At 40.4% G+C, this 26,542-nt stretch overlaps 1 protein-coding gene across 2 annotated transcripts in view; it reads right to left on the reverse strand.

The window, feature by feature from the left end:
* The window catches only part of LOC110985435 (uncharacterized), a 32,101-nt gene extending 6,080 nt beyond the window's left edge, over window positions 1–26,021 (reverse strand). Inside the window, exons 1-6 of one of the 2 annotated variants that reach the window (XM_022246461.2) lie at window positions 25,184–26,021; window positions 16,524–16,631; window positions 7,022–7,110; window positions 4,484–4,592; window positions 4,007–4,111; window positions 2,079–2,197 (exon numbers count right to left, since the gene is read on the reverse strand). In XM_022246461.2, the coding sequence (XP_022102153.1) occupies window positions 2,111–2,197; window positions 4,007–4,111; window positions 4,484–4,592; window positions 7,022–7,110; window positions 16,524–16,631; window positions 25,184–25,519 (834 nt within the window). In that variant the 5' untranslated portion in view covers window positions 25,520–26,021 and the 3' untranslated portion in view covers window positions 2,079–2,110. The remainder of the gene's footprint in view (window positions 1–2,078; window positions 2,198–4,006; window positions 4,112–4,483; window positions 4,593–7,021; window positions 7,111–16,523; window positions 16,632–25,183) is intronic. The other variant, XM_022246471.2, reaches the window with a different exon arrangement.
* Between the last annotated feature and the right edge of the window lie 521 nt (window positions 26,022–26,542).

Here is a 26,542-nt window from a genome sequence, read left to right on the forward strand (position 1 = left end):
CTTATATTTTGAGAGGATTTGCTTACATGTACATGTAGCTACATTTTTTTTCTTTTGAAGTTCAATGAAATGAGGACCTGTAGTTACAAGGGGGATATGAAGGGTCCCAGGAAATGGTAAAAGAAGAAACTCTGCTTAAAGAAAATCAGCTGCATGAGAATTATGCAAGAAAGTCTCTGCTGCCCTCTAGTGGCATGGCAAAGGATAAAATAATTTCCCTCACCACAGGTGGCCAAAGCCTCCCCTTGAATGTCAAGCCGAGGATTACAAATGCTGCCCTCTGTTGGTTTTTCAATAAATATACTAAAGGCAAAATGTATTTAGTGCTTATCTTTCCAGGTTTTTGTACATATCAGGAAAAGTTTTGAAGATCTCTCCTCAGTACATGTAAATACAAACACAACTGTTTTTCGAAAATATATTTCGACCATTACTGTTATATAGCCCACAACAAAAAAACAAACAAAAAACAAAACAAAAATAGAAAGTATTTTGTCATTTCTGGTAAAACAAATGACAAATGTACACAGTAACTTTATGGGTTCCTGTGCAACCACTAACTTCGAAAAAAAGGTGCATTTCAATAGGAAGTCTCAAAAGTACAAAACAGCTGTGACTGGATTTACAAAGTGTCTGTTTCAAAGACAAGCATTTAACAGAATGGGATTTGGGCCAATAATACATGTAATTTGGTATGTATGTGTAAGGAGTTGGCTAAAAGGCTGACAAGTGATGGAACAATTTTTCTCTATTAATTGTGTATAATGTTACCCAATCTCAGCAGGGTGGGATGGGGGACTGCTGGATGTAGATGTATTGATAACATTAGCCTGCTTTACACAGTGGGGGCATCGGCAGAGTTACAAAGTTAAAAATTGAGGCAAGACCTCATTTGATTTTGCCGCTGGAAGTTGAGAAAAGTGCAAGCAGGGATGGGAAAACTTCTTCAAAACATTACTTTACTCTGTGTCTCTGTGAGATTGAAGGGTTACTGGCTTTCTGATGGTTGATGAATTTACGAGTGCATGCCACAAAAAACATGTCACTTAAGCTTGTGGCGATTGGTCTCCAAATTCTTGATTAGCCAATTACGTCTCGGTTGCCGCGAAGTAAAAACTTGCTTGGGGTGTCTTAATTAATGCAGAACACCTTATTTAGTTCAATTATTTATTAGAGGTCATGGACCTGACATAATTGCAGCTGATTCAAACCAGCAGTGCGGTTTGCTTCATGACAGACAATAATAAACCTCTTCCTAAATTGTCTCTCCGGAAGATATGCTTGCAATTTGCGACAAAAATACTTAAAGGTGGCCTTACATTAATGTATGTACTGAAACCTTTTCAGAAAGACCAACATGCAAGATCATATGGCACTGATGGATGATTTGACTTGTGGCATTTTGGCAAGCGGTGAGTACATGTAAATTTCTAAGAAAACAGTCAAAGATGCACGTTTTAAGTTTTCTCCCATGTTATCAGTACACTGTAAAAAAAAAGTTGATCACACACTGTTGGGCATTTATTTTCCCAGCCTTGCTAAAAGTTACAACATTGTTGGTTAATTTCAATTACTGTTGGTCAAACATTGAGCAACCATTAGGTTGGAAAGTTGATATTTACACCAACATTGGGCAAAATATCAACCCAAAAGTTGACAAATGGTTTTACAGTGTACATGTATATCCACTGATGAACAACGTTCCATTGTCCAGCAACATACTTGAATCTCACACTGTGTATTAGCCACTACAAATGGAGACCTTAGAAAAGATCATAGTCCAACAGTTCCAGAAAAATGTTTGTGCTTCATAAATAAACTTGATGCGGCTCGCAAACCTCTGTGTTTCAAAGAATCCTTCTTCCCTTTTTTGGGAGGGGAGGGGAGATGGGGTGCCATCTAAGTGCAGAATCTTTGAAAAAAAAAATGTTCCAACTTTTTTGACACAGCAGTTCAATTCAGTTCAGAACACCAAATTTTGTCACTGCTCGCCTGTGTACGTGGGTCCTCACAATTGCTAAAGGGTTGAATAAAATGAATGGAAGATGATCTGATGGGGCTTGGCAATTTTTACCAACCTAAAGAGAAGCTGGTTAGTTAACAAGATGAATTAACTTCGTAGTTGAGCCATTGCCTTGTTTAATGCACGGTTCTCTTCCCTGGACCGGTCCAGCTCTTCGTCAACTACCTCAAGATCCTGCATTGGGGAAACAATAGGAAGAAGATGATGAGAAGTCTGGGGCTAAGACTTCATACAGCCGTCTCTAAATTATTTGGCTACGGCTATGAATGATGTGTGCCAATGAGAACCACTTTCTAGTGGCTGAAGGTATTTCCTTTAGACAGGGGTTATTCATCGTCACAATCAGTCAGATGTGGTCTTGGCCTCTATCAGGCAGTATATCATCTGACATAATAATATTGTATCATAGTTAGTGCATGACAAACCTTAATTAGGCCATGTCCAAAATGGGCTTCAATCGCTATAGCTCGTTAACAGTCTGCATATCTTCCCTATATTTCCAATGGAGTGAAGACCTAGACCTAGCTCCAGACAACAGATTCGGATGCAGCCTTAGCCTAAATTCAATACATGTTATGTATTGATAGTGCAACCGTTCCTTTAACAGCCTACCCTAGGTCAGTCCAGAGTTTTGATCAAATGACAACAAAATTATTCAATCTTGTGGAGAGCCAAGCTCGCATTAAAATCTCACACCTAGGATTTTTTCCAACTTGGTTACAGTGAATGTAGGTACAAAAGAAGGAACAAACTCATACATTCTGAATGAAATGTGTTATCAGTTCAGTTTACTGTTTACGGTATACATGTACATGAATTCTGAGAACGAGTTTTACATCAAGCACATGGGTATACCTATATGTGGGTTTCATTACTGTCAGTTTCTTTTTTTAACCAGACCAGTAGCCAGAAACATTCTGAATGTAGTGAGGTCACAGGTAAAAATACTCTGACCAAGACTATGCTGTGCATTCATATTTAGATGTATATATATCCAAATGCTGTAAATCTGTTTGCCACTGATGCACTGAGAACCTGCCAGCACTGGCAAACATTCTGCGACAGCTGTGAATGCGGCAAACCTGGCAAGCCTGTGATGTCAACATCACCGGCGCTTCGTCACCGGTGGGTTGACTGTCTTTTTTGGGGGGAGAGGCTGATGCAGAACTGAGCAACATGCATCATCTCACCGTCAGTTATTTCCACAATGTGCATCCCTATCCGTCACTCTCTTCTGCTAGTTAACGGCACCAAATACAAAATGCTGACATGTGGCAGTGTATATCAATCTTGTGACACTTTTCTTAGCTTGACGATGCACAAAATATATTTTTCGATCTGAGGAGTTTTCTCCTTGTTTATCCTAAACCCGGTAGCAGCAGTCAGTTTTCTGATGAGCGGGAACGCGTTTCTACACAAAAAGAAACTGGTTTCCAAAATACATGTAAAAAACAACAAGGGCGTTTCACAATAGAGCACCGCCAAGAGTTTGCAACACATTAGTCGCTGTATGCAATGCATGTTTGAATGGGTTTGACACGTCAGCATATGTCGACCGGCAACGTGTATTAGGAAAGGGTCGACACATTTCGCACATTGTGATTGGCTAATGCATTGCCAACTCAGACAGAAGACCTTCACTGCACATAACATTCGTTGCTCTCTCTCTCTGGACAATGCATGGGAATGAAATACTTTTTAAGGGATATTCTGGTGCATGAAGAAAATGTAGGAAAGTCATCAATAATAAACAAATATCAGCATGTATGTTGAAAAACACTATCAACACAAAAAAGGAATAAGAGAGGAGGTTACTGTACCAAGTCCAGTACAAACCACAAAACCAACAACCAAAAGGAATGAACTCAAACTCATGTAAAAACCAAGCAGCTTCATGTGCATTCAAACACCTCAAGCGAGTATTACAGAACAACGATACTGCCAAATAACCCAGTGAAATACTCAAGCAAAGTTAGCATGTACTTCTGTCAGTATTTGGATTTCATCTTCCAAGCGCGCTACTCTCTCCTCAGCCTCGTGTAGCCTCCGGGTCAGCCGTCGGTTCTCCCGATGTTCGCGCTCATACATCTGTCACACAAGCACAGCAGGTCGGTTCACACACCATGCAAATACATGCAGAGGGGAAAGGGAATAATACAACAGAAACCAGTCAGTGACCTCATGAGCAAAGACTACAACAAATGTACAACTACAATACAAAGAGATACATGTATATACATGAACATGGTTAATAACATATGAACCCATCCCAACAATTATTCACTATCCTCGACCCAAGCTACCAAAATTTGTCAGGCATACAGGTATGTGCAATCTGGCTTTCTGAAGGGTCAAGGGGGACTCGCATGAGTGTCATTGTTGGGGGGTGAGGGGCACAGATGAGGACCGAGCAGGTGCATGTAGTTTGGGGAGGGATTTAGAACCCATCTTCCATCTCACCCTCTTCCATTCCTCTGCTGACCTCCCGTCCACATCCCTCCGTAGTATCGACCTCGGGGAGGAGGGGCTGCTTGGGTTGTTGCTGTCGAGGCTTTCTCTGGCGTGTCTCCTGCAACCAAACAAGTAACGTCAATCAAGAAAGTGTTAGCACAATCCAGGATGACAATCCAGAATGACAACCAAGGATGACGATGACAGACTTAATAAATGTACATGTATACTATTGCCAAGAGCAAGATGAGTGTGTGACGTAGGCAGATGACTGATACAGAATTCTGAAAGTTGTGCATGTAGGTTTGAATTAGCAATCACCATTCTTATCATCTGAACGTTGTTTTCTAAGAATCTACCAACATATGTTAATATTTCTAACCACTTAAGAGGTTTTGGAAAGAATTGAATTTCAATGTCTGCTATTAGAACAATGTATATCTATTTGGGTTTCAAAGCTTTGGGCAATTCTCCTATGCCTTCTGAAGATCTGTCAATTGATGGAATAGATAAACGTAACCAACTAATTGATACTTCGATCAAGTAGCCAAGTAACACTTGCAGGCCTATGCTACAATGTTTGTGAATGATGGGCTTTGTGTGACGAGTAGAAGGACTACATTAATTGTTTTCACCTTTTAGGGGATGCTGAATGTTCATTTCTGCACAAAAAGTCAACATTTTAATCTTCTTCAACTGCTGCAAATTTTTGGAAGCTTTACACAAATATTTTGTCACATTTTGGGCATTCAGAAATGCTCTTTTTAACCTTCCAAACATTTACAATTTCAAATACGAAAATGTACAGGTACAATAACATCATGACTCAGAGTCAGGTACATGTACATGTAGGCCTGTATGTACAGGACATGAATGCACGTGAAATGCTGATGATCTTGACGATCAAAATAAAATACTGTAGGTGTACTTGTATGTAAACCTGTTGACATTACCACTGTACCAACACAATGACAGCAACTGGCAAAACCAAAGGCTTGGGGTGCAAAGTGCGTGAACCACCGGCAGGGTTCATGTAAATAACACAGTCCAACCTCTATGTATGGCCAAATCAAATATTGACACGTCGACATTATCAGAAACCGATGATCCCGGGGACGAACTTGACTTTTATCAACTTGTCCTTACGTTGTCAAAATAAAGAGGAATGTTCCACGCCAGAGGCTTGGCAGTAAGATCAATTGGACGCGACCGACCATTTTATTTTGCATGTATCTTTATGTAGGAAATGCATGTGTATCCTGCACATGTACATGTACAGTGTACATCCTTGTCATCAGGATATTTGTACTCAGTACAACACTCAACACAAGGCTACATTAAACATGTACATGTATTTATACAGTACGTACTGATAAAATACATATATGCCTACGTTTCTTTAGTGTTCTCTCCCGTTTCATGATACAGCTACATGTAAATGTAAGTGGTACAACTTATCAAAGAGGTATGAAATGTCCTTGAAGATTTGATCAAGTTAATCTCAACCAGCCATGTCCCCATCATAATCACCACTAGGGACGGGGAAATGACTTTCTTTTCTTGACTGGCAGTGTCAACATGATAAAATTGCTGATTACACAAGTGCATGTACACGTCATTTTTTGATTTATGGCACCAAAATATTTTATCTCAGGAGACAGGGGGGGGGAGATGTAGGGGGACTCAAGTAGAACTACTCCAGTCTGGTTTACATGTACGTGAATCGCGACTAAAAGAACAACACATTTGATTGACACTAGACAAGCTGCCAAAAACTAAATGCGGGACTACACGTAGCTGGGGTGGGCTAATGGAAGTTGGCCGTAACACTTGAGATTTCTAGACAAGACTTGATGCTGCACTGTCTGCCAATGTGCAGGCTGTCTGCTGCCGTCTCTATGTACTACAAACTTTGGCCACGGACATAACGCAGTGCTCTTCGGTCCAATCAAAAAAGCAACATGAGGGTCATTGAATGGCATAAATGAACACTTAGTTTTTTGGTATCAGTTTCACTGCCCGCCATACAGTGGGGTAAAACTGAATGTGCAAGGCAAGCATAATCCAATCTGACACATTATCCGGAGATTTATCAATAAAGGTTTTAAGAACACGGGCATCATAACCGGTTGGGAGGGGGAGAAGTTCTTTCCAGGGAAGGAAGGGGTCTTATACCGGTAGAAGAAGGTCCATTCTGAGTTGCACGCGCTGGCAACTTTTGAGCAATCAATTCATTTTCACCCCCTTTCCTCCCACCCCCCAACTCTTTCCTGTTTCCTGTGTAATTTTTTCTCCCATAATGCCGCGTTTTCGGGGGTTTCTGAGGAGATTTTACATACCCGGAAGCTAATGATACTGGGCAAGACAGTACTGACAACTTTAATACATCTTCAGAGTATGCTTTTTCCCCCATTGAATTTTGGGGTGTTACAGGTTTAGAGTACCTGGGTAGATTTTACTCAGTTCAACAGGGAACCTACATGTAGCTCCCAGTAAATACAGGCCATTACAAGTAGTTTAATATCTACAGGTGAGATGAACCCAAACCTTCTGGCACGTATCCTAGAGACTTCACTGCTGCCATTGGCTGATTCGTCATCCCTGATGGGTGTGGCTTGCCTTCTGTGAGTGGGCGTCTGCGAAGAAAGAGAATAAAAAGCACAAACTCTGACTGCTAAATCACATATCGGCAGACGTTCATACCACACTTCCTGCAATTGATGCAAGATTTTTTCAAATACAAACCTCCAAAATCCATCTTTGCATCTCAGTTAATATCATCTTCCACGTTTATTTCAGCATTTAAAAGGGGTATTTTCCTGCTGTTTGGTCTTTAAACATGTACGTAGGAGTATTTCCATATTTGTGAGCAAAACTGTGACGTCATCCCAGGACGAGAAATCCAATGTTGCATTGATCAAAGCACACAGAAAAACCTACTGATTCTTTTTGTTACAGATTTTGCTGGCCACAAGTTTCTTTCCTTGGGTGATTCACGTTTATGTAGGTACATACATGTACCAGTACCATTAAGCAAGCATGCATCCCTCTCTCAAAAATGAGAGTTGAGTCGGTTTGGGGCTCACAATTCAACAAAGAAAAACCTGTGCCTTGCAACATGTCTTCCCTAGATGACATCACAGCAATAGTGCCTTCACTTGCCCTGGAGAGCATAAGAAATTTTTTGTTTCAAAAATTGCACTTTTTCATGCATTTCACTGACAAGGCCGGGGATGTCAAACACTTGTAATTGTCATACAGTGAAGAGTATAAAGTTGCAGAAATATCGGGTCTCAGAAAACTTCCTTGCTGCTAAACATGTACATGTACTTCCCATACGCAAACATGGAATTGGTAAGACTCTTATTTTCACTACCTTACCCCGTTTTTTGCATGTTTCCCAGTACCTTCCTGAATCCTGAAAAGTGGGTGGTACACTGTACACCCCCAAAACTCCTAGGATTCATGCTGGTGGTCCTAGCAATGCCCCAGCTCTGCCTTTCCCTGTCCTTGACAATAATTCAAACCTCCAGACATTGATTTTGGAAAGGCAAGGAGATGACTGGATCAGCAAGGAGATGTACAGGTGTGGTCAAATGATTAAAAAAAGAACCTTACCGGTATGTAAAACAGTAAAGGTCTGTGTAACACACAAATAGAAAATAAAGGAAAAAAACTTTTGAAGCCACTTATTGTCACAATACTGATGGCTGTTAGGGTTTGAACTGACGAATATGCATGAACTTTGTCACCGTCATAATTTCTAGATTAACTTATGGTTCAATGGTATTCTTAAAAAATTAATTGTTGATATGTTGAACCCAGCCAACAAGTTCAGAATTCCAATCTGTCACAGTCAAACACTGTTGTTGGAATTCGAAATACTGCACTGGCAAGGACAAAGTTTCTATGTAGTTTTCAGGAAAGTGTGGACAAAGCTTTGTATACATGTATTAAAAAGGCAAAGAATGTCTGAATGACGGCTCAAGAAAACCACAAGAAAGCCAAAGGGTGGGTGTGAGATTTGGTTTCCAACCATGGACTGCTACATGTACATGTAGGTCCTGGGAAAAAATGAACATGTCCTTGAAGGTTAGTCCAACATGTGTATTTAAGTTTTGCAGTTTGGGGCCAAGACCAATTAATTTTTTACACAAACACAGCATACCCTCGAGCCATTTAAAAAATGAAGCTGATTATGGATTGCAGATTCCAGAGAGAATTGGTACATGAACATATGCCGTTTGATAAACATCTACTGCAGCAGTTGCTACAAACTGATGCAAGATGATTGGTTGTGTGCATCTGGGTATTAATCTTAAATGATGGATCTAAGGTCAACGACCACATGGTCAAGAGGCTAAATCATAAGAACTGGCAACACACTTGCGGTACAGTTTGCAGATGATTTTCTTGAGGGAAAATTGATTTCCAAAGTAAAGGAATACCATGAACGGATTGTCTATGTATGTGTCCTTTGAGTGTTTTACAGTCAATAACAAGCAATCCAAATCGGGCCGTGTGCCAGTAGTAAGGATTTAGGATGTTGCCTCTGAATGCACAAGAACTACACACAGCTGGTCTTGGAGAAAAAAACACACAGTAAAAGTAACCCACTTGGCTGGGAAAACTTTGATATGAAAATGTTTCACAGTGGGTCAAAATGCGAGTAAAGCAACGTAACACTGAGTTTGAGTGAAATTATTCAGGTTCCAAGTAAGCTTTGCCAAGGTCATAAGAGTACAAGATGTGCACATAATGTACATGTACCGTACAAGTACATACTGGTACATGTATGTACGTGTACTGTGCATATTTTTATAGGGTTGTTCATAGTGATTGCTGCGATCTCGTGCCATCTAATCATCTCTCTGGCAAAGCCATATGGAAAATAAAACTTTTAATTATGTAGACAATTTTCTACTGGTAATTTACAACATGTTGGTGACTAGGTGTACTCATGAAAGTATAATTAATAAAAGACTAAATTTGTACTTAAGTTATTTGATGTTGTACGTGAACATGTGTATGTACATACATGTACTGGTATACTCTTATGCTTTTAGCAAAGTCTTGTTCTTTGACCGATTGCAAAAAAAAATGAACAACTGATGACAAAGTACGAAGAAATGATTGACAATGAGTGTCCAGCAGAAAAGGTTTTCCTAAGGGAAAAAGTAAAACAGTTCCAAAATCTACCAGGTAAATTCTGGATCCACAGTCCAGATATGATGTTAAGTTTCACTCCGAGTTATGGATTGTACAGTGCTAGTTGACCCTGAATGGCCCCTGCCATTCTCCCCAGTGCCTGGGTGAAAGAGTTAAGATGTAATCAATATCATTTACATGTGTGTACTTTGGAGCTGGCTGTCTGGGCACCCATTAGACACAGTCTCCATTCAGCCTATGAAACTCACTCTTAGCCTGGGTCCGATTTAATTAAGCCTCCCAGAGGCAGCTGAGTTGTAAGCAAAAGCCAGAGGGGAAAAAAGAAAGCCTGCTCAAATCATGGAGGTAGGAAAAGATCAGGGACATTTCCTGCTACAGTTAGCGTGACTAACTTTTGCGCTGAGAGTGGAGATGTGCTGTGAAATTAGACCCCGGTTTCGGAGATATGTGTACTTTATTTGCCGGGCACCCGTCATCATCAAAATCAATGTGGGGATATTTTTCATCTTCACTAATGATTTGAACAAAATGTAAATGAACAGATGGAGCAGGGGTACAGAAAATCTCTGCAATTGGACTATATTCCTTCCTGTTAAAATAGTTTCACTACAGACAAGAGGATGCACATACCCGGTACATGTACCAGTACACATCCCATGTACATGTACAGTGTAGATAGGCTTGTTTTACAGTGTATGGCCAACAAATCTGCTACATTTTCAAGATGTATGTTTGCGTTGGGGAGATGTTAATTTATATAACAGGGTTTTTGCCCTTACCCAACGTATATATTAATATACGTTGGACTTGGACCGGCCAGCCAACCCCGGCAAGATCGGTGGTCGCGTGGTTAAGACGTCTGCACTAGTAAGCAGGAGGTCGTGGGTTCGAGTCCCACCCGATCCGAGTAAGCTTGTGACTTTTTTCACAAACTCTCGGACAAGCACTGAGCATACAGTGTTTATTAATATGCACGTTGGGTAAAGGCAAAACCCGTTATATAAATATATAAATCTGCTACAGTAAAAGTCATAGTTTGTACTTTGTCCCTGGACAATATTTATTGTTTTATGATACAACCACCAACTTGATTCCAATATCTGTGATACTCATAGGAGGACGGGAGCAAGCCTTGTGGAAAGCCTTTCTTCAGGCTGCAAGAAAGGAAGAAACTGAACGAATACATGTAGGCCAGAAAAGTCAGTATGGGGCTTTGGCTGTCCATATTTCTATCATCGTTGTCACTGAATCCAATAAATGTTTTCCAACTTGTTAAATGTCAGTAGCCTTTCTGGGCCATTGTATAAAGACAAATGGTAACGGTTGGCAAACAGGCGATATGATTTACAACTCAAGGCTGAGACATTTCATCCCTGTTTGTTGTGCCAAAGAAGTACATCACGTGTGGGGCATATTCAATCTCATGTTTTTTTTTCAGGTTGAAGAAGAGAAGGAACTATTTGTGAATTTTCCTCTTGTTGTTGAAGAATCACTTGAGCCAAGTAAAAAAAGGCGACCTGATCTGGTTTTTGTTTCATAGAAATGGGAGGATGGGATTTCATTTTAATTTTCACCCCATGGTGGCCAGCAGTAGCTTCTTAATATTCAAAATTTCTAATATTATTTCTGTTCAAAATGACTGCTGAAACTATCTTCCACCAATAATCTACACATGTTCTATTTCAAATAGGCATGCCGGTATGTTCTTTTCAACTGAGTTTTCACGCTAAAAAAATGAACAAAGATTTTTTTGTGAAAATAGAGATGGGAGGGGGGAAACAAAAAACAGTAAACAAAGGATGTGGCCTCAAAAGTCTAGAGGCAGGAATGATCAACCAGTATTTTTTTTTTCTTGGCCTTATTTATTGGTTCTAGCCAGGCCCCTGGTTGGTAATGTGAAAGAGACTGCCTTGAGGCCATCTCAACTGCAGACAACCAGCTATCACTTACAGCCAGTCAAATTACCCGACCAGCCTTCATTACTAGGTCTTCACAGCTAATATACACACTCAGAACTGTCCCATTAGTTGACCTTTACTTGACCCCAAGTGACCTCCAGTGACGCACTTGACACGAGGAGGGGTCACAACCTGGCGGGAGAAACTAATGGAGGGATCCCTTCAATTTGCGGAGAAAATACATTCAGGGACAGCTCCTAATATGGGAAACTTGCCTTTGCTGTAGCCAGTGAACAGTGCACGCGAGCGCACACATGTGCAGGCTTGCAGTGTGTACCATGCACACCGACGCCCAGAGTGTTTAGTTTCGGTTGGTACTACGTACAGCAATGCTAGGTATGCAGTGGTCATTGCAAGATTACCGATGATAGAGTGCTGGGGAATTAAAGGTGCAAAGTGACCGGATAGAAAACAATTTTTAACTCTGCTCCAATTTAAAAACTACATGTAAGCATCGCAACCATTTTTTTACACAAGAAAAAAAAAACAGAGGATGGAAACATGATGAAAGTGGGGACATGGAGGCCAATTCTTATTTTCTTTGGAGGTCCAAAATGTTTGAAGACACTGTGTTGGGCATTTAATTTAAGGCTCCATCCCATGTGTGGACGACACCCACATGCACATCTACTGTTCGAATACTGTGTACAAAGGAATCGTTACAAATGTAGCTGTAGAGACAATGACAGAAAAGGCCCGTTATTTTTGACAAAAAGTCAGATTTTAAAATTAATTACAGCTTTGCAATCTGTTGCACATGCTATGGAGTTTTATTTCAGTGCAATGTGCATTCGTGATGCATACATGTTCATGAAGAAGGTATCTAAACAACAGGGAATGTCAAACACAGCATCCCAGAAAAACACAGGATTTTAGAAAGATTGAAAAGCAACACCTGCAGTGCGTAACCCTCAAGAAACCAAACGCATACTTTACAAAGGTACACACATACATGCCCATGTACCAGTACATGTACATTTAATATTTGCATGAGTCATTAACTTTCACAGCAGGATGCCGAAAAATCTGCAGTGTTTCACTGACTTTCAACGAGAAAAGTGCTGAATCACAGATGGAGGCGTGGCATTCCTGGACCCTTGAAACCTTGCACACAGATGCCAGTGCATGCATGTAAAGAGAGACACAGGTGTCTATGTTCATACTAAGTTGCAATAGAATCTGTCACTACTCCCCTGTACTGGTACATGGCAAGGATTACAATGGTGTGTTCCTCCCCTGTGTGTCCCTTCCCCCAGCAGTGATAAAGTTTTGAAAATGGCCATATTTAGGAGAAAGTACCAGGCAATTTCTCATTAATCTATAAATGGGTTAATTAACACCTGTACTTTTCTTTTGCCCCTTCCCTTCCATTTCTGTGCCCTGGTGTTGCACACCAGTGAGTGAAAAAGGTCTCTGAAACACTGGTACACTGTGGAGGAATACAAATCCAATGCTTACAAGACACTGGATCTCTCTATAAATCTGGGGTCCAAAAGGGTGACCCTTCTGTGTCCGGTGTCCTTGACTTCTCACTATTCTTATTCCTTTGTCAGGTCATTTGCGGTACCTAATCACTCTTGAAAATCAAAGAATGCGTTCTAAATTTGAATCACACACTGTTTCAGATGTGCAAGGGACACACACAAAATCCAACCCAAACTTTGTTGAAAGCCTATACAATCATAGTTACAATTTCTATGCATGCTTTGATGAAGAAGTGCTGTGTTAAGATGCCAAAGTGCAGCGATCTCAATCTGTGATAACCTATTTCTGACCTCCTGCTCTGGGAGCCAACATATGCTACATGTAGCTGTACAATGATGCAGTAAGATTATCTGCTGGCTGGTGACTTCTCAGGACAGGTGAGGTTGCCATGGTGAGGGACAGCTGTTTGATGTCTTAACCAGAGATTCAAACAGATACGAAGTACTATAACATCCCTACAAGTACTTGTTCATGTACATGTACATGACGTGTACATTGTACATGCCTATGAAGGAAATCAACAAATCATACATGTACATGTACAATGTATTTTACTACAGTGTGAAGGTGTGATGGCATTTATCGAAACTGCCCATCATATTTGATGCCAAACCCACCGACTCTTTCAAACTGTTTTTTGTACATAAAGTAACTTCTCCCCCTTTTCTAAACTTCTGGGCAGAAAATGCCCCGTTCGCAGCAAAGTTTAAACCAAACTATGTCTAAGGTAGCAGCATGCATTAACGAGTCATTTTGTGGATGGCATTCGTTTGCTTGGCAAATCCTGGGGGTTCACAAATAACGCATGGCAGGTAGAGAGTGTAGCTCCTAGACCCTGCCTGAAGCAACACCTGACATTAATTCTGACTGTGAGGGGGAACCATGTTCATGAGCAAATCTAACTGTCTGATGATCAGTCAAGTTTACAACCTCTACCTGGTAAGATGCAAGCTGAATACGGTACCGTGGTCAATATTTAAGAGGCTTGTTAAAGTTGTACTTGATCTCATTGTTTTTCCCGATGAAATCCCAATGAAGTTGAAATTTCATTAAGATGGTGAGAATGTTTCAAAACTTTCCTTCACTGCCATTTTTTCTTCACTGCTGTCTATCCATTAGGTTTATTTTCCATTTGTGATTTCAGAATGTATGAGGAATAAAAAAAACAAGGGCAATGACGAAGACTCTGGCAAATCAAAGTCAGCTTACAGAATGTGACGGAGCTAGGGCATCGTACATGATACCAGACTTAATCAACTTTCCCTTGACCCTCCTCCAGGCCTAGACATCTGGACACATGAGCCCCATTCTACTAGATGACGAACATCACATGACAGTTATGACATCGTGAATGCTCGGTGGTGTGACAAGTTCCATTCAGGCCGGGGCATTAATAAAACTAGAGCACGGGTCAATGGGGGGGAAGGATATCTCCTGAATGCAAACCGCACTTGCCACTAGCAGAGACCCCTCCCCCCAGAAACAGCCAAAGTTCAGGAAAATATCTCGAGTGTCGAGCGAGGCGAGAGGAAATTACTTTGTTCTCTCGGAGATTGCTTGAGATATCAACTTATTCTGTGGTGTGCACACTGTGTACCTGCAGGACATCTGCTCAGACTCGGAGCAAAATGTGGCCACAGGCTTCATGTATAAAATGGTGCTAGCTTCAATCATCAGCCACAATTCCTCACATTAAATTTAAAACTTGTGACACACTGGTTCCGAACCAGGAATCCATAGGCTTCACATTTCTGCACTAAAAATTCATTGGAAGCTGTCCTCAGACTATGTGAATGCTAGGAATATGTACCTGTATGGTACACAAGTTATCACGCCATACATGTATCAAGTTATGGCCTCATATTTGATCCCTAGGCATACTGGTGATACTTTCAAACAAATCTGCTAGGCACTTCCCAAAATGTGAACACAATCTTCATTCAGTATGCAAAGCCTCCATTCCTACGGAGAAAACTGGGCCGTCGATTCCCACGCATGCAGGGGGTCAATGGATCCAGCGTGCACGATTCAATGCCACAAGAAAGTTCAAGATTTTTAAGGTACCCGGTAGGGTGCTCACAGCCAGCGAAGATGTGTCACTGGATCCATCCACTCAGTCCTCCTACCTGGTGCCGTACACGTATCAGTGCCATACTTTGATTGAGAATTTCAATAATGCTTTTCAAACGACTACAGTAGCGCCAATGTACAGTGCATGCTAGCACACAGGCACATCACATTCAAACAAGTTCATTTTCAACTGTTCATTGCTAACACTTCTCACAGTGCATGAGTATATTACAAGTGTGCCTATGCATGAACTAATGGAGTCAAATCATTGCGACGTAAGCCAACTTACAGGGCCAACTGTTCTTTTAATACCCAAACATGAGTCACATGAGCACCTTCCAGATGAAATTTTTCACCTACATGTACAAGAGTTGGAACACTGTGCATTCACTGACAGAGCTACAGTGTAGTCTTTCAAGCCTGCAGCAAGTTTCCAAATGTCACGACAGGATGGATATTGCTTTCCTGCAGTAAAACATTCTGTACAGATGATCAGCTTTAAAGCACCTTTCTTCAGTCCAGGGCCAGGCAATACCAGCTGTGGTGTACTAATTACGGGTGACCAACTTCTGAGATCTGTTGGTTTTTTTTTACCTTTCTGCTAAGGGAACTCAGTCAGGCACAGATCACAACTAACAGTGCAATCCACAAATGTCCCCCTTGTGACGTACAAGCATGTGTTCATGTATTCTTGAGTATAACTGCATTATGATCAATCAGAAAAACCTTGGTGGCCGATGGTCACTTCCAGATGACGAATAACCAGTTCACAGAGATCAGATACATGTAGTATGAACCCGCAGAGCCAACAGATTTTCTGCTATAAATGTGTCCGTCTTCCATTTACATGTACCGATTCATGACATCTTCAATTCTGCTTTCAATCACTTGAGCAGCATCCGAAAATCTGTTTTATGCTTCACTTGTTGCAAGGATTTAAAAGACTTTAACTTTGCAAACGTTGCAGTCCTAACTTATAAATTTGTAAAATATACACGTACATGTAAAAGTGATGATTTGTACTTCTTCAGAGCACTGTATCACTACAATGATGCGGCTTGTCCAGGTCTGGGATAAAGGGTACATTATGGGGCTGAGGAAGGGACAATTTTTCCCCTGCCAAATTGTTTCAAATAAGAACAGGAAAAGGATGCTGCCAGTAATAGAAAGCATTAGTGCTTCTCACCCTTAAAAAACAATTTGTGAAATGCCAACAATATAGGGGTGACTTGGTGGAACATTAAAGAGTGCACCTGTTCCTCCCCCATCCCCTCATTACAGGGCATACACTAAAACAAATAACCCCAGACAGGCTCAATACAACTAGTACAGTAGCCACATGTACTCCAAGCCATACAGTACAGTACCTCATAGGAATTAGTGGTTCCATTGTGATCATCAGCTTTCTTGGCAATGTCCTCATTGTAATCTGTGTTGGTTTTGACATTGGCTGTAGCATTGGCGGTGTCCTCATCCTGCATGTACATGTAGAAACAGAAGGGAAAAACAACAAAACTCATCACTATCATGGACTATCCACTCCCAGCAGGAACAAAAGAGGGCGGTTTTTAAATGAAATTGACAGTCCTTTGGTATGAACTTATCGCACAGGCGCCCAAGTTTGTATGCATTTGGCACAGGGCACGCTGAGTACGCACAACAAATTCATACTGGAACGTATGGTCTTTGCGTGCAAGCTGAATGGGTGCAAGAATTGAACTTGGTTGGGAAACTTCTTCGTACCAATCTGTCTTTCCTTTACCGGTGAGGGTGCACTTCAACTTGGAGCAGATACAGTACAGTATATGTAACACTCAAACTAAACTGACTCAGTCCAAAAAATAAATAAATAAATATAACACAAAGTCATCTTTCACAAAATAATTAAAGTTCATCCCCAACTGGCCTGCAGTCACTATTGAAAAGGGACAGTAGGGATGTTGGAAATGGCAGATCTTTTAAGAGATAAATTCTTTACTGAACAACATGCATCATACATGTACATATGAATCAAACTTACAAAATATTTGTGAATCACAAGCATACATGTGCAATACATCAGCACACTTCAAAGTGGACAACATTCTCTGTCATTTCTTGAAAAATGATGATTTTCAAATCTGACAATGCACTATCTACATGTACATGTATGTACTGTAAAAACCCCATTACAAACCGCATTAAATGCAATGAAAATCTCACCATTTTGAAAAGAGGTGAACATTTCTCCCGTAATTTTCTCCCCCAAATGTACATGTAGATGAAAAGCCTGATTTCCATATCAACATAAGAAAACACAGAGAGCAACACAATCAATATGCAAACTGCAAAACATGTCAAATGGAAGTATCGCCGATAACCCAGTTACCGCTACACAAACTAACCCCAGATGGATCAGCAAAGTTGAGCCCGTTTCAACTTTATCGACTGTGTGAGTTGAATCGCTGAGTAGGCCTATACAAACACACACGCTGGCATGACGGGCATACAATGATGTTCCTCTCGCTTAGTACCACTCCTTTTGTTGATTTTCTCCTTATTACAAGCATATGCAGCCATAATCATGAACAAAATAGCTGACAATTAACAAATTACATCAAACTGGAGTATCAGTTTACATGTAGCTTCAAGAGGTGACACTGCTACTTAAGAAGGTTTTTTTTGGGGTTTTTTTGCAAAAAGTTCCATGTTTCGCATGCCATTTTGATTCATTTTTTGGGTGGAATGACGTTACGCACAGGATCTCTTCCACGACTGTCTGCGTCTTGACATCTTGCGGGCCGTCGGCGTTTGTTACGACCGTATGGAAACCAGGCTTCAGTTAAAATGGGTACAGATGAACTGCTTACAATTATAAATCCATTCTGATGCATGTGCGGTGGATACATGTACTGTAGTGCATGCACCTGTTTTTGAAAATAACTTTGTGGGGTTTTCTGACATACAATTTGCCCTACACAAGTCAATCAGCGGCTGCTCAAGGTGTACGGCTACAAGAAAAGAAATACCAGTACAGAGAAAAAGGTGGATGAGGGGAAATGAAGGTGTGCTATCATATGCTCCATGTGGGAGACGTTTATTCAAATTACTCTTGAACCGGGATATGATTTTAAGCATCCAGAAAAAAGGATGAAGACCAAGAGTTCCAGAGAACACCGACAAGAGACTTGGAACTGGCTTTGGGGGTTGTGATGTATGGATGGTGATCAAATGGAGGAGAAAAGGGTTCATCTAACAGTACTATTGTGAGAAGTAATGGAGCACATTCCATGATGATAATAGAAGATAGAGAGTGAAGACACAGCGTGATGATGTGAGAGGGGTTGCAGAGAAGCTACAGACTCATGAGCCACCAATCTAACATCGCATCGCTGTATCCCATCAAGCAAAGACATATTTCCGTGTATGCACAGTACAGGTTCATACATGTCCATGTCTAAGACTTGCACAGTATTTTGGGCAGGTTCCCCTCTGACAAAAACTCCAAGACAGTCACAATGCTACATGTACCATAAATGAACAACTGAAGCTTGCATGTACACATTACACACAAAGAAGGCTTGCACTGCACAGATTTCTTTTCTTCTTTGCATGAAAGCTGACATACAACATCACAAAAAATTACCCGGATCTTGATTCTTGTTTTATTATTAGACAATTACACATAGAGGTACATGTGCCCCTCTGTTATGTCAATAATCCAGGAACTGTTAGGGGTGGCTTAGCCTGGGCCCAGATGGTGAACAATGTGCATGGGGGTACATTGTATCACTGTCACGACAGGACTTACTCCCAAGGACCTCACCATTGTCAGACCAAGGGGTCTATTTACTCAAAGGCCTCTGGCGTGACTGCTGCTTGCATTGGTGGTAGGCACATAGTGTAAAAAGATGAAGGTACGAGTACCCAAAAAAAAGGAGAGAGGATACTGAGCACAGAGCATGGATAGAGAACAAGATAAACGATGTGTCATGCACATCATAAATTTTCATGTCATCCTAAATTTGGGAACAAGGTACCGGTAGTTCTTGATCACTGAAGTAACAAGGACTTGATGATGACACAGTTGTTTATGTGTGTTCCAACTTCGAGATTAGTTGAAAAATAATAGGATCAAAGAATGCCAGAGCTTGTATTATGTGCACTGTTATTCAGATGTGTTCAATGTAACTCAATGTGTTCAATTCATTTTACAAGTGGGTTTACCAAAGACAGACTTCGTAAGTATTTGCAAAATGCTTAAAGATGTAAATGAGCTAACAAGATTCAGAAAATTCTGTTGCTACCAGGTACAATTTGATTTGCTTTAACCATGTTTTGTGAAATACACACAGAACACCTGACACAATATACATGTAACAATATTAACCCTAACAGTCCTCAATCCTCCAACAGGAGAAGGATTGGGGACTGTTAGGGTTAAACTTAAAGATGACACTCCACCATGCCTTAATGAATATGTTTACGTGAAATCTGAACTCTCCGTACCAGTTTGTGGGAATGACATCCTTTGTTGCCATATTATGCAGAGGTACTGAAGCTAGAGAATTTACTTTCATACATTTGCATATACATGTATGTATTGCTCAAGTTTCTTTTTTTCAGAAAAGCTTTCTTTTCCATAAAAGTCTGTAAAACCTTTTCCTCATGTTGAAGTAAGAGCAGTGAATAAAATTTACACAACTGCTTTTCTTTTCCTAGTTTGTTTTCCTATTGAAGGAAAGAGAGACTTTGTAAAAAAAAAAAAAAAAAAGAATCAATCAACAGCATTAACTTAGGGCAGTCACAAAAGGAAGAATTTTAAAAATTAAAGAGGTCAGTCTTTGAAATCTGCTCTTTCAACTGAATGACTGGTAGTGTCCCTGGAAATATTTGGCCCTTTGTTCTCCAAACACTGGTATGCCAACCCTTTGTCAGCAAGGTCATTGGGCAACTGCCCCATTGCCTTCTGTTGTGGACGTCCTCATTTGCCTATTCTACCCTATGAGTACATTTCAATCATACCACACATTGTCTTCACATTGAGTGGCATACCCCATACATGTATGTCCCAGGCTCACAGACATCATCACCACAACTATTGCATGAGACAATCTGTTATGTATTACCAATCTTTATACCTCTTTTGCAACAATGCAAAAATCCTGTATGATTCATTATACATGTATTTCGTAATTCTGATAGGACAGCTTTGGGATATCACAGATCTTTCTGATTAAACGAAACATTGGTTCTGTTTGTGTACTTATGTGAGGAACTAGTGAGTGTGATAATTCTAATTTTGTAACCTGTGGGGTAAATGTACAGGCTCTCTTAAACTGGTGATAACAGAGGAAATGAACTTGCATTTTGGAAGGGGGAACTGTCAAAGTCCAGGATCAGGGGAAGTGATTGATGCTATTTAAAAATACAAAATGTAACCCAACCAAGAACAAAATGAGTCACAATCGTCAGAGCCACTTCTGAGAAAAGGTCAAAAATGAATCCTGCCCAATGTGAACTCTCGACAAATACTATATCCTAAACTTTTTTATCCATATGATGTACATGCATAAATTTTGATCAGGATGACAAATTCAGCAAGATACATCAAAAGAAAGAACTCAGTTTACTTCTGATGCAGCTAGAAAACAAAATTACTGAAAAAACACCTTGAGACTCAGTTTGTAGGATCGAGTTTCAAGCAAACACATAATATTGATGCCGAGTGCATTTGACAGCTACTTTATTATTAAAAAAATTTAGAAGTACTACAAATTAATTATGTAGCCTACATGTATACATTATGTACATGTACAACAAACTCCTAGGAGAGTTCACTGATGCTCCTTCACTCAGGTTTTTCCACCCTGTGACAAGCCTTCCCCTCACGACTTTCTGCAACCTCAATCCTGGACAGTGTTTGGTGTGGCTCTAATTGAAAATCCAGAAAACTGGCCCAGCCCGAAGGGATTGTCGCAGTGAAAGCACTGAACATGCTCTCAAACATAAAGGCCTCTCAACATTCGTGAGGATTCTGTTCATTTTTTGGTATCACAAAGCTCTTTGAAGTAAAAGTGGCTCGTTCATGTAGACCCCAAGGTGTGTGTAACAATGGGCCTATCAGGAATAATGATTACTTTTTTTGATGGTACTGATTCTTGTCTAGAGCAATGAATATTTCCACTTCTGTCCGATGTTTCATTATTCTTCCATTGGTGATCCACTCTGTACACCAGGGTGTGGGTCTTTATTTTAAATAGGGGGCCAAATGTGTGACAAGGAGGTCAAAATTTCAAAGTAGTCTAAACAAATTCAAAACTTATTGATATGTAATTGATATACATACATGCAATAAATGTAAATGATTTTTGCTCTGAATAACTACATGTACTTGACGTGTACGGACTCATTTTGTGCAGTGGTGCAGGAAATCATTTGACGTGTAACAGAGAAACTAAATATGATGGTTCAATGCATGTCATTTTTGGTTAGTAAAGGTTTCTTTTCAACTGTTGCCGATTTAGTTTTGTGTGGACATACCATATATTCTCATCACAAGTTGTTTTTTCTAGATAGGGTTTCAGGTGGCATAAAAATGGGCAAACAGTTTCCCCCATAATTCACTTTTTGGCTATTTTTTTAATTATTTTGCACAGTTTCATTTGGTTTAACACAAAGTTGCTTAAATAGCAAATATATGGCACAGCTCGTAGGTATGTATGTCATTCAGCTTGTGCACCTATGCTAGAAACATGAAGTGTTTTGAAGATTTTAGTTTAAAGAGCTTTATGACTCATTTCATATGTAACAGAGAAACCGGTTTCTCTGTTACACATGGGAAAACTGTCACAATACAAACATTAATTTACACTGGGAACTGCATTAGACTCAGCCTTCAGCAAATGACTGGAACACATTAAAAAAAAAACACCAAAACATTGATTTGTCATCTGATGAGAACAAATTTGTGGGAGAAGACCTTTGTGCAACCTCATATACCTACACATACACACATCCTGCTGGAAAAGTCCTCATCCAACATGATGTGTTCTCAGTGATCGACCCCAAGAACTGGTGACTCATGATCAGGAAGTCCCACAGAAGAGGAATAGCCAAGGTTATAAATAGCACTTCTAGGAGTCAATTTGCTCAGAAAAGTACCTGTATTTCCAGACTTTAACAGGCTTTTATGGCAACCATGATTTCTTTTTTTGGATGATCTTAAAAACTTTACACAAAAGTACATGTAGTATACTGGGGGAACTTGGACTCAATGTACCGTACATGTACAATATAATGCAGCAACATTGTGTGCCACGGATTACAACTTCCCCCATTACAGGTACATGTACACAAAGTTTTGCCACAGTTCACAGCCAAGCATGTGGGTGCGTACACATTGAACAATAGTAGACAACAGGATCTGAGACTGGCTAAACATCCACAAATGACAATCATGTGTGTTTATACCAGTACATGTACATGTATGCGCCAGTATGTAGACAAAAATGAGGCCTTTCCAAAAAGTTCAAGGACAAACAGATAGAGACAAACAGGGTGGCTGCAACTGCAGGTGTTTACAAAGATTTCTTTTTTTTAAGAATATGTGCATGCAAGCTTGATTTTTTAACATAACGGTACATGTACATGACGGCAGATTTTCCACGGAAATACCAATTAAATAACCCATAAATATACAACTGCTGTCCCCTGAGCTTTGCTCCAGTTTTATCCCTTCTCGTCCACACCCACTAACACAGCTGTCCTTGTTTCATTAACCACACAAATATTGTAAGGAAACGCAATTTTACGGTAGGTAATCCGACATGAACTGACAGAACATGGTGATTTCCCAAAGTTCATCTCCTGTCTCCAGCTTCTGGCTTCAGTCTTATAAATTTAGCCCCCCTTCCCCGAGTTACATTAGTTGAAGTTCCATTATCTGAAACTGTGCGTGTACATGTACGTACATGTACACTGAGCCCTAAGCCCAGTTCTTTTGGGTTAGATGCAAGTCCTCAGCCCTTCAAAATCCTCCAATACTGGTACCTCCAGGTATAAATTTGACACAGCCTGAAAACTTCTCTCATTTTTCAATTTTTTGAATGTGTTCCTACCCATAGAGGGAGTCATCACTGCTTCAGCCCTTTCAAGTGCTCCTGTAAGTCTTCCTATATAATCCTGTTGAGGGAGTGCGAATGATGTTCCCGACCAATGGAGATAATTTCCAATGTAATCAAGGCCTGAATTTATGCATTGCTGAGCATAAACAACATGAGGTCCCACCCAAGACCTAGACAAAAAGCATCTTTCAAAGTCAGCTCCACATTTTTACCACAAAAACCTCAATTCTCCAATGCCGCAAGTTGAAGGGATGATTCAAGAGAACTGAGGATGGTTACCTAGGGTTAGTGTGGTATGAGATTGCTGTCTGAGGAATTTTGGTTCTGACAGTTAGAAAAAGGCTGAAGATACAACAAAGACTGAATTCCCATTGGTAATCCTGCAATGGCAGCCCACACCAGCTTAAGAACAGATCAAATCAGAGAAACATACTGTAATTCTCCACTTGGCCTGAAGTTTCTAATTGTACAAAATGAAATCTTTTAAAATCATTCTGTCCATCATCCTGTACCAGTAGCCAGATTTCTTGAGTGCTACAACAAGGAACAAACCCTCATACAAGGCACTGTCCATACTGAGGATATTCTTAAAGAACAGGAAGGAGAACTTGGTTACAATACACATGTAGTTTCTGCAACATTCCGAAAGAAGTCAGGACTTCATTTCATGAACAATACATGAATTCATGTACACATAGCTTTGACAGACTTTAAGTCACATCCCCCGTCCCAGAACTTAGAAATGACTCCATGAAGGAAGGCAAGTGTGTACACAGCATTTACATACTGGGTATTGTAGGCTCTCAAAATCTCACCATATAATGGTAAAGTTTCTGTTAAAAGCAAAACAGGTCCAAGTTGTGGGGGCATTTTGCAACATTTCTGGTCTCCACAAAATCGGTGCTATGACTAGCATATACCAGTACATGTACGTCCCAGAATAAGTACATGTATGTGAACGGGTATTGTGCACAAATCTCAATGCCACTCAACAATGGCACATACATATACATAACATGAACAAAGATGAATCTACTACATGTACACGTTTTGATGTACCTGTGTACACTGTATTGACAAGCATATATGTATGATGTACATGTACATGTGGCTGGCTTCAAAGTAACAGCTTATGGGTTAAATGCTTTTTGGTAAGCAATAGACTGATTAGGGACAACAGGTGGAATCAGTGCATCGAATTGAGTTTAATCAAGAGAACAGGCTGAAGTCATACAGCAAGGCTCAATTCAATCTCTATAATTTACAGTCAGTTTACAGTTACAGTCTGTAAGTTTATGTAGATGTCTAGCAAATTCTGACAAGGTACAATGATGTTGCCTTTAGAGATGAATGGGTTATGAACAATGAGCTTCAGCAATCACAGCTGCTGCATGTGACTGCCCATTTTCCACTATTATTCATTGTTAACATTAAGATTGTGCAATGTCAATAATAAACAGACACACATTACAATACATCATGTCATTTAGAACATGACAAAATGGCCCCCCTTCCCATGCTACATGTAAATAAGCATTCAAAGCAAAACTTTTCTTTGAAGAAGCTAACCCCCATAACATTAACAACTTCCCAAAACAGCCAAAGCCTAGACTAGGACCAGACCTCAAACTAGTAAAGACAGAGATCGGAAATCGACTCTTGTCACAACAAAGTTGCAAGGACCAGACAAGTTACTTTGCCATAACCTGGTCTTTGTTATACAACGAGATTATAAACAAAGAAAAGCGCAAGAATTCAAGAAACTGGGATTTGAAAAATTGACTTTTTATAGCCAGGGCCAAACATTAATAGTAGGCATTGGTTGGCCTTGGATTTTGTTATTGGGGCTAACACTACCACTGACTAAAGGGTTCTTTATATCGAGTCCACTATAATTTGCATCTATTACTTCATGCACCCACCTGTAGTACAACCACTCCTGTACCCCGTCTTTTTTCCCTTTTTCTGTGAGCAAACCTGCCGCCTTTGGAACCGTCTGCGCTTTTCTTGTCCTTTCCCGCTCTTCGACCGGCCCCAGCGCCTCCCCCGCCTGCCGCACCGTGACTGTCTGCGTCCGCTTCCCCAGGCGACCCGGTGTCTGCCGCCATGGCAGCCGCTCGTTCTCTCCGCCGGGCCGCCACTCTGCTCTCGCTGCCTACTTCCAGCTTGGACGAAGACCCAGGCGTGTCTAGGTCGTCTGCTTCGCCGTTGTTCTCGGGGCTGAGCCTCTCACGCCGTCTGGCTCTGTAATCCGCCATCTTGTCATCAAAGTTTTCCCCTGTTGCGCTTCAGAATCAGATTTCAAAGTTCAGAGCTTTGAATTGATTGAAGTACACAGAACCCGCCCCTGCTGCTGCATAAGATGCATTACAAATCAGCAGTTACACACAAACTCGCCCCAGAGTTGAACTCCCGCAGATTTCCAACTCAGAAGGTCAACATTTTCTCCATGAAAATCCACGAATTGTCATCAGTTCGTCACCACAGCTCAACTTCAAGGTGACTGTGATATCGTAACAGGAAATTTTCCAACCGTTTTGTGGTGGAAAAATTATCTGTGGCGGGCTGGTGCAAACACGTCTTTCTAGACGTCTCTTGGACATCGGCGTAAACTCGATTCGTGTCGCAGTCCATCCGAAAGAAACGAGGAGTCAGTACAGTTTGTATAACTCGTACTCGTTGGCGCCCTGTGCCACACTTCAATGCGTTTTTCGTTGCAGTTGGACTTTTAAGTTTAAGTCTTGTAATGTGTTCGGGAAATATTCGGGTTCTCAATAAAACCTAAGATTAATCTGCAATCAACAAAGAATAAATGACATTTTTTTCCCGAAACGGATATACACGGAAACCTGCATGCATGGAATGTCTGGCTTTTGTTGTTATTGTTTACATAAAGTTACCACCAAGGCATTCTGGAATTTTGTTATGCTGTGTCATGTCCGCCTCCGAAGAGCCTCACAAAAAAAAAAAAAAAAAGGGACCTTTTTCATGCTTCATAAATACTTTTTATTTAAATCCTATGTGCAGAAACATGTTTACCACATGTTTACAATATTATTCACAATCAAAGTGAACTTTTTGAAAAATGTCTGAAGCAATGTCGTTTAATTAAACTCTAATTCTATTAAAACTTAATTTTTTACATATTTGTTTTAGCATTCCCTTTAAAAAAATGAGAAGCTATGACAAAGCCGAATTCTCGGCATTCACAAAGCAACATTGGGCCTAATGCCTTTTCAACTAGTCACTATATTTAGCAATTTTTATCAATCATGTTTGGC

The sequence above is a fragment of the Acanthaster planci genome, linkage group LG03 (genome assembly GCF_054643075.1).
Source record: "Acanthaster planci isolate LZ-2023a linkage group LG03, COTS_SCS, whole genome shotgun sequence".
Classification (NCBI taxonomy): Eukaryota; Metazoa; Echinodermata; class Asteroidea; order Valvatida; family Acanthasteridae; genus Acanthaster; species Acanthaster planci.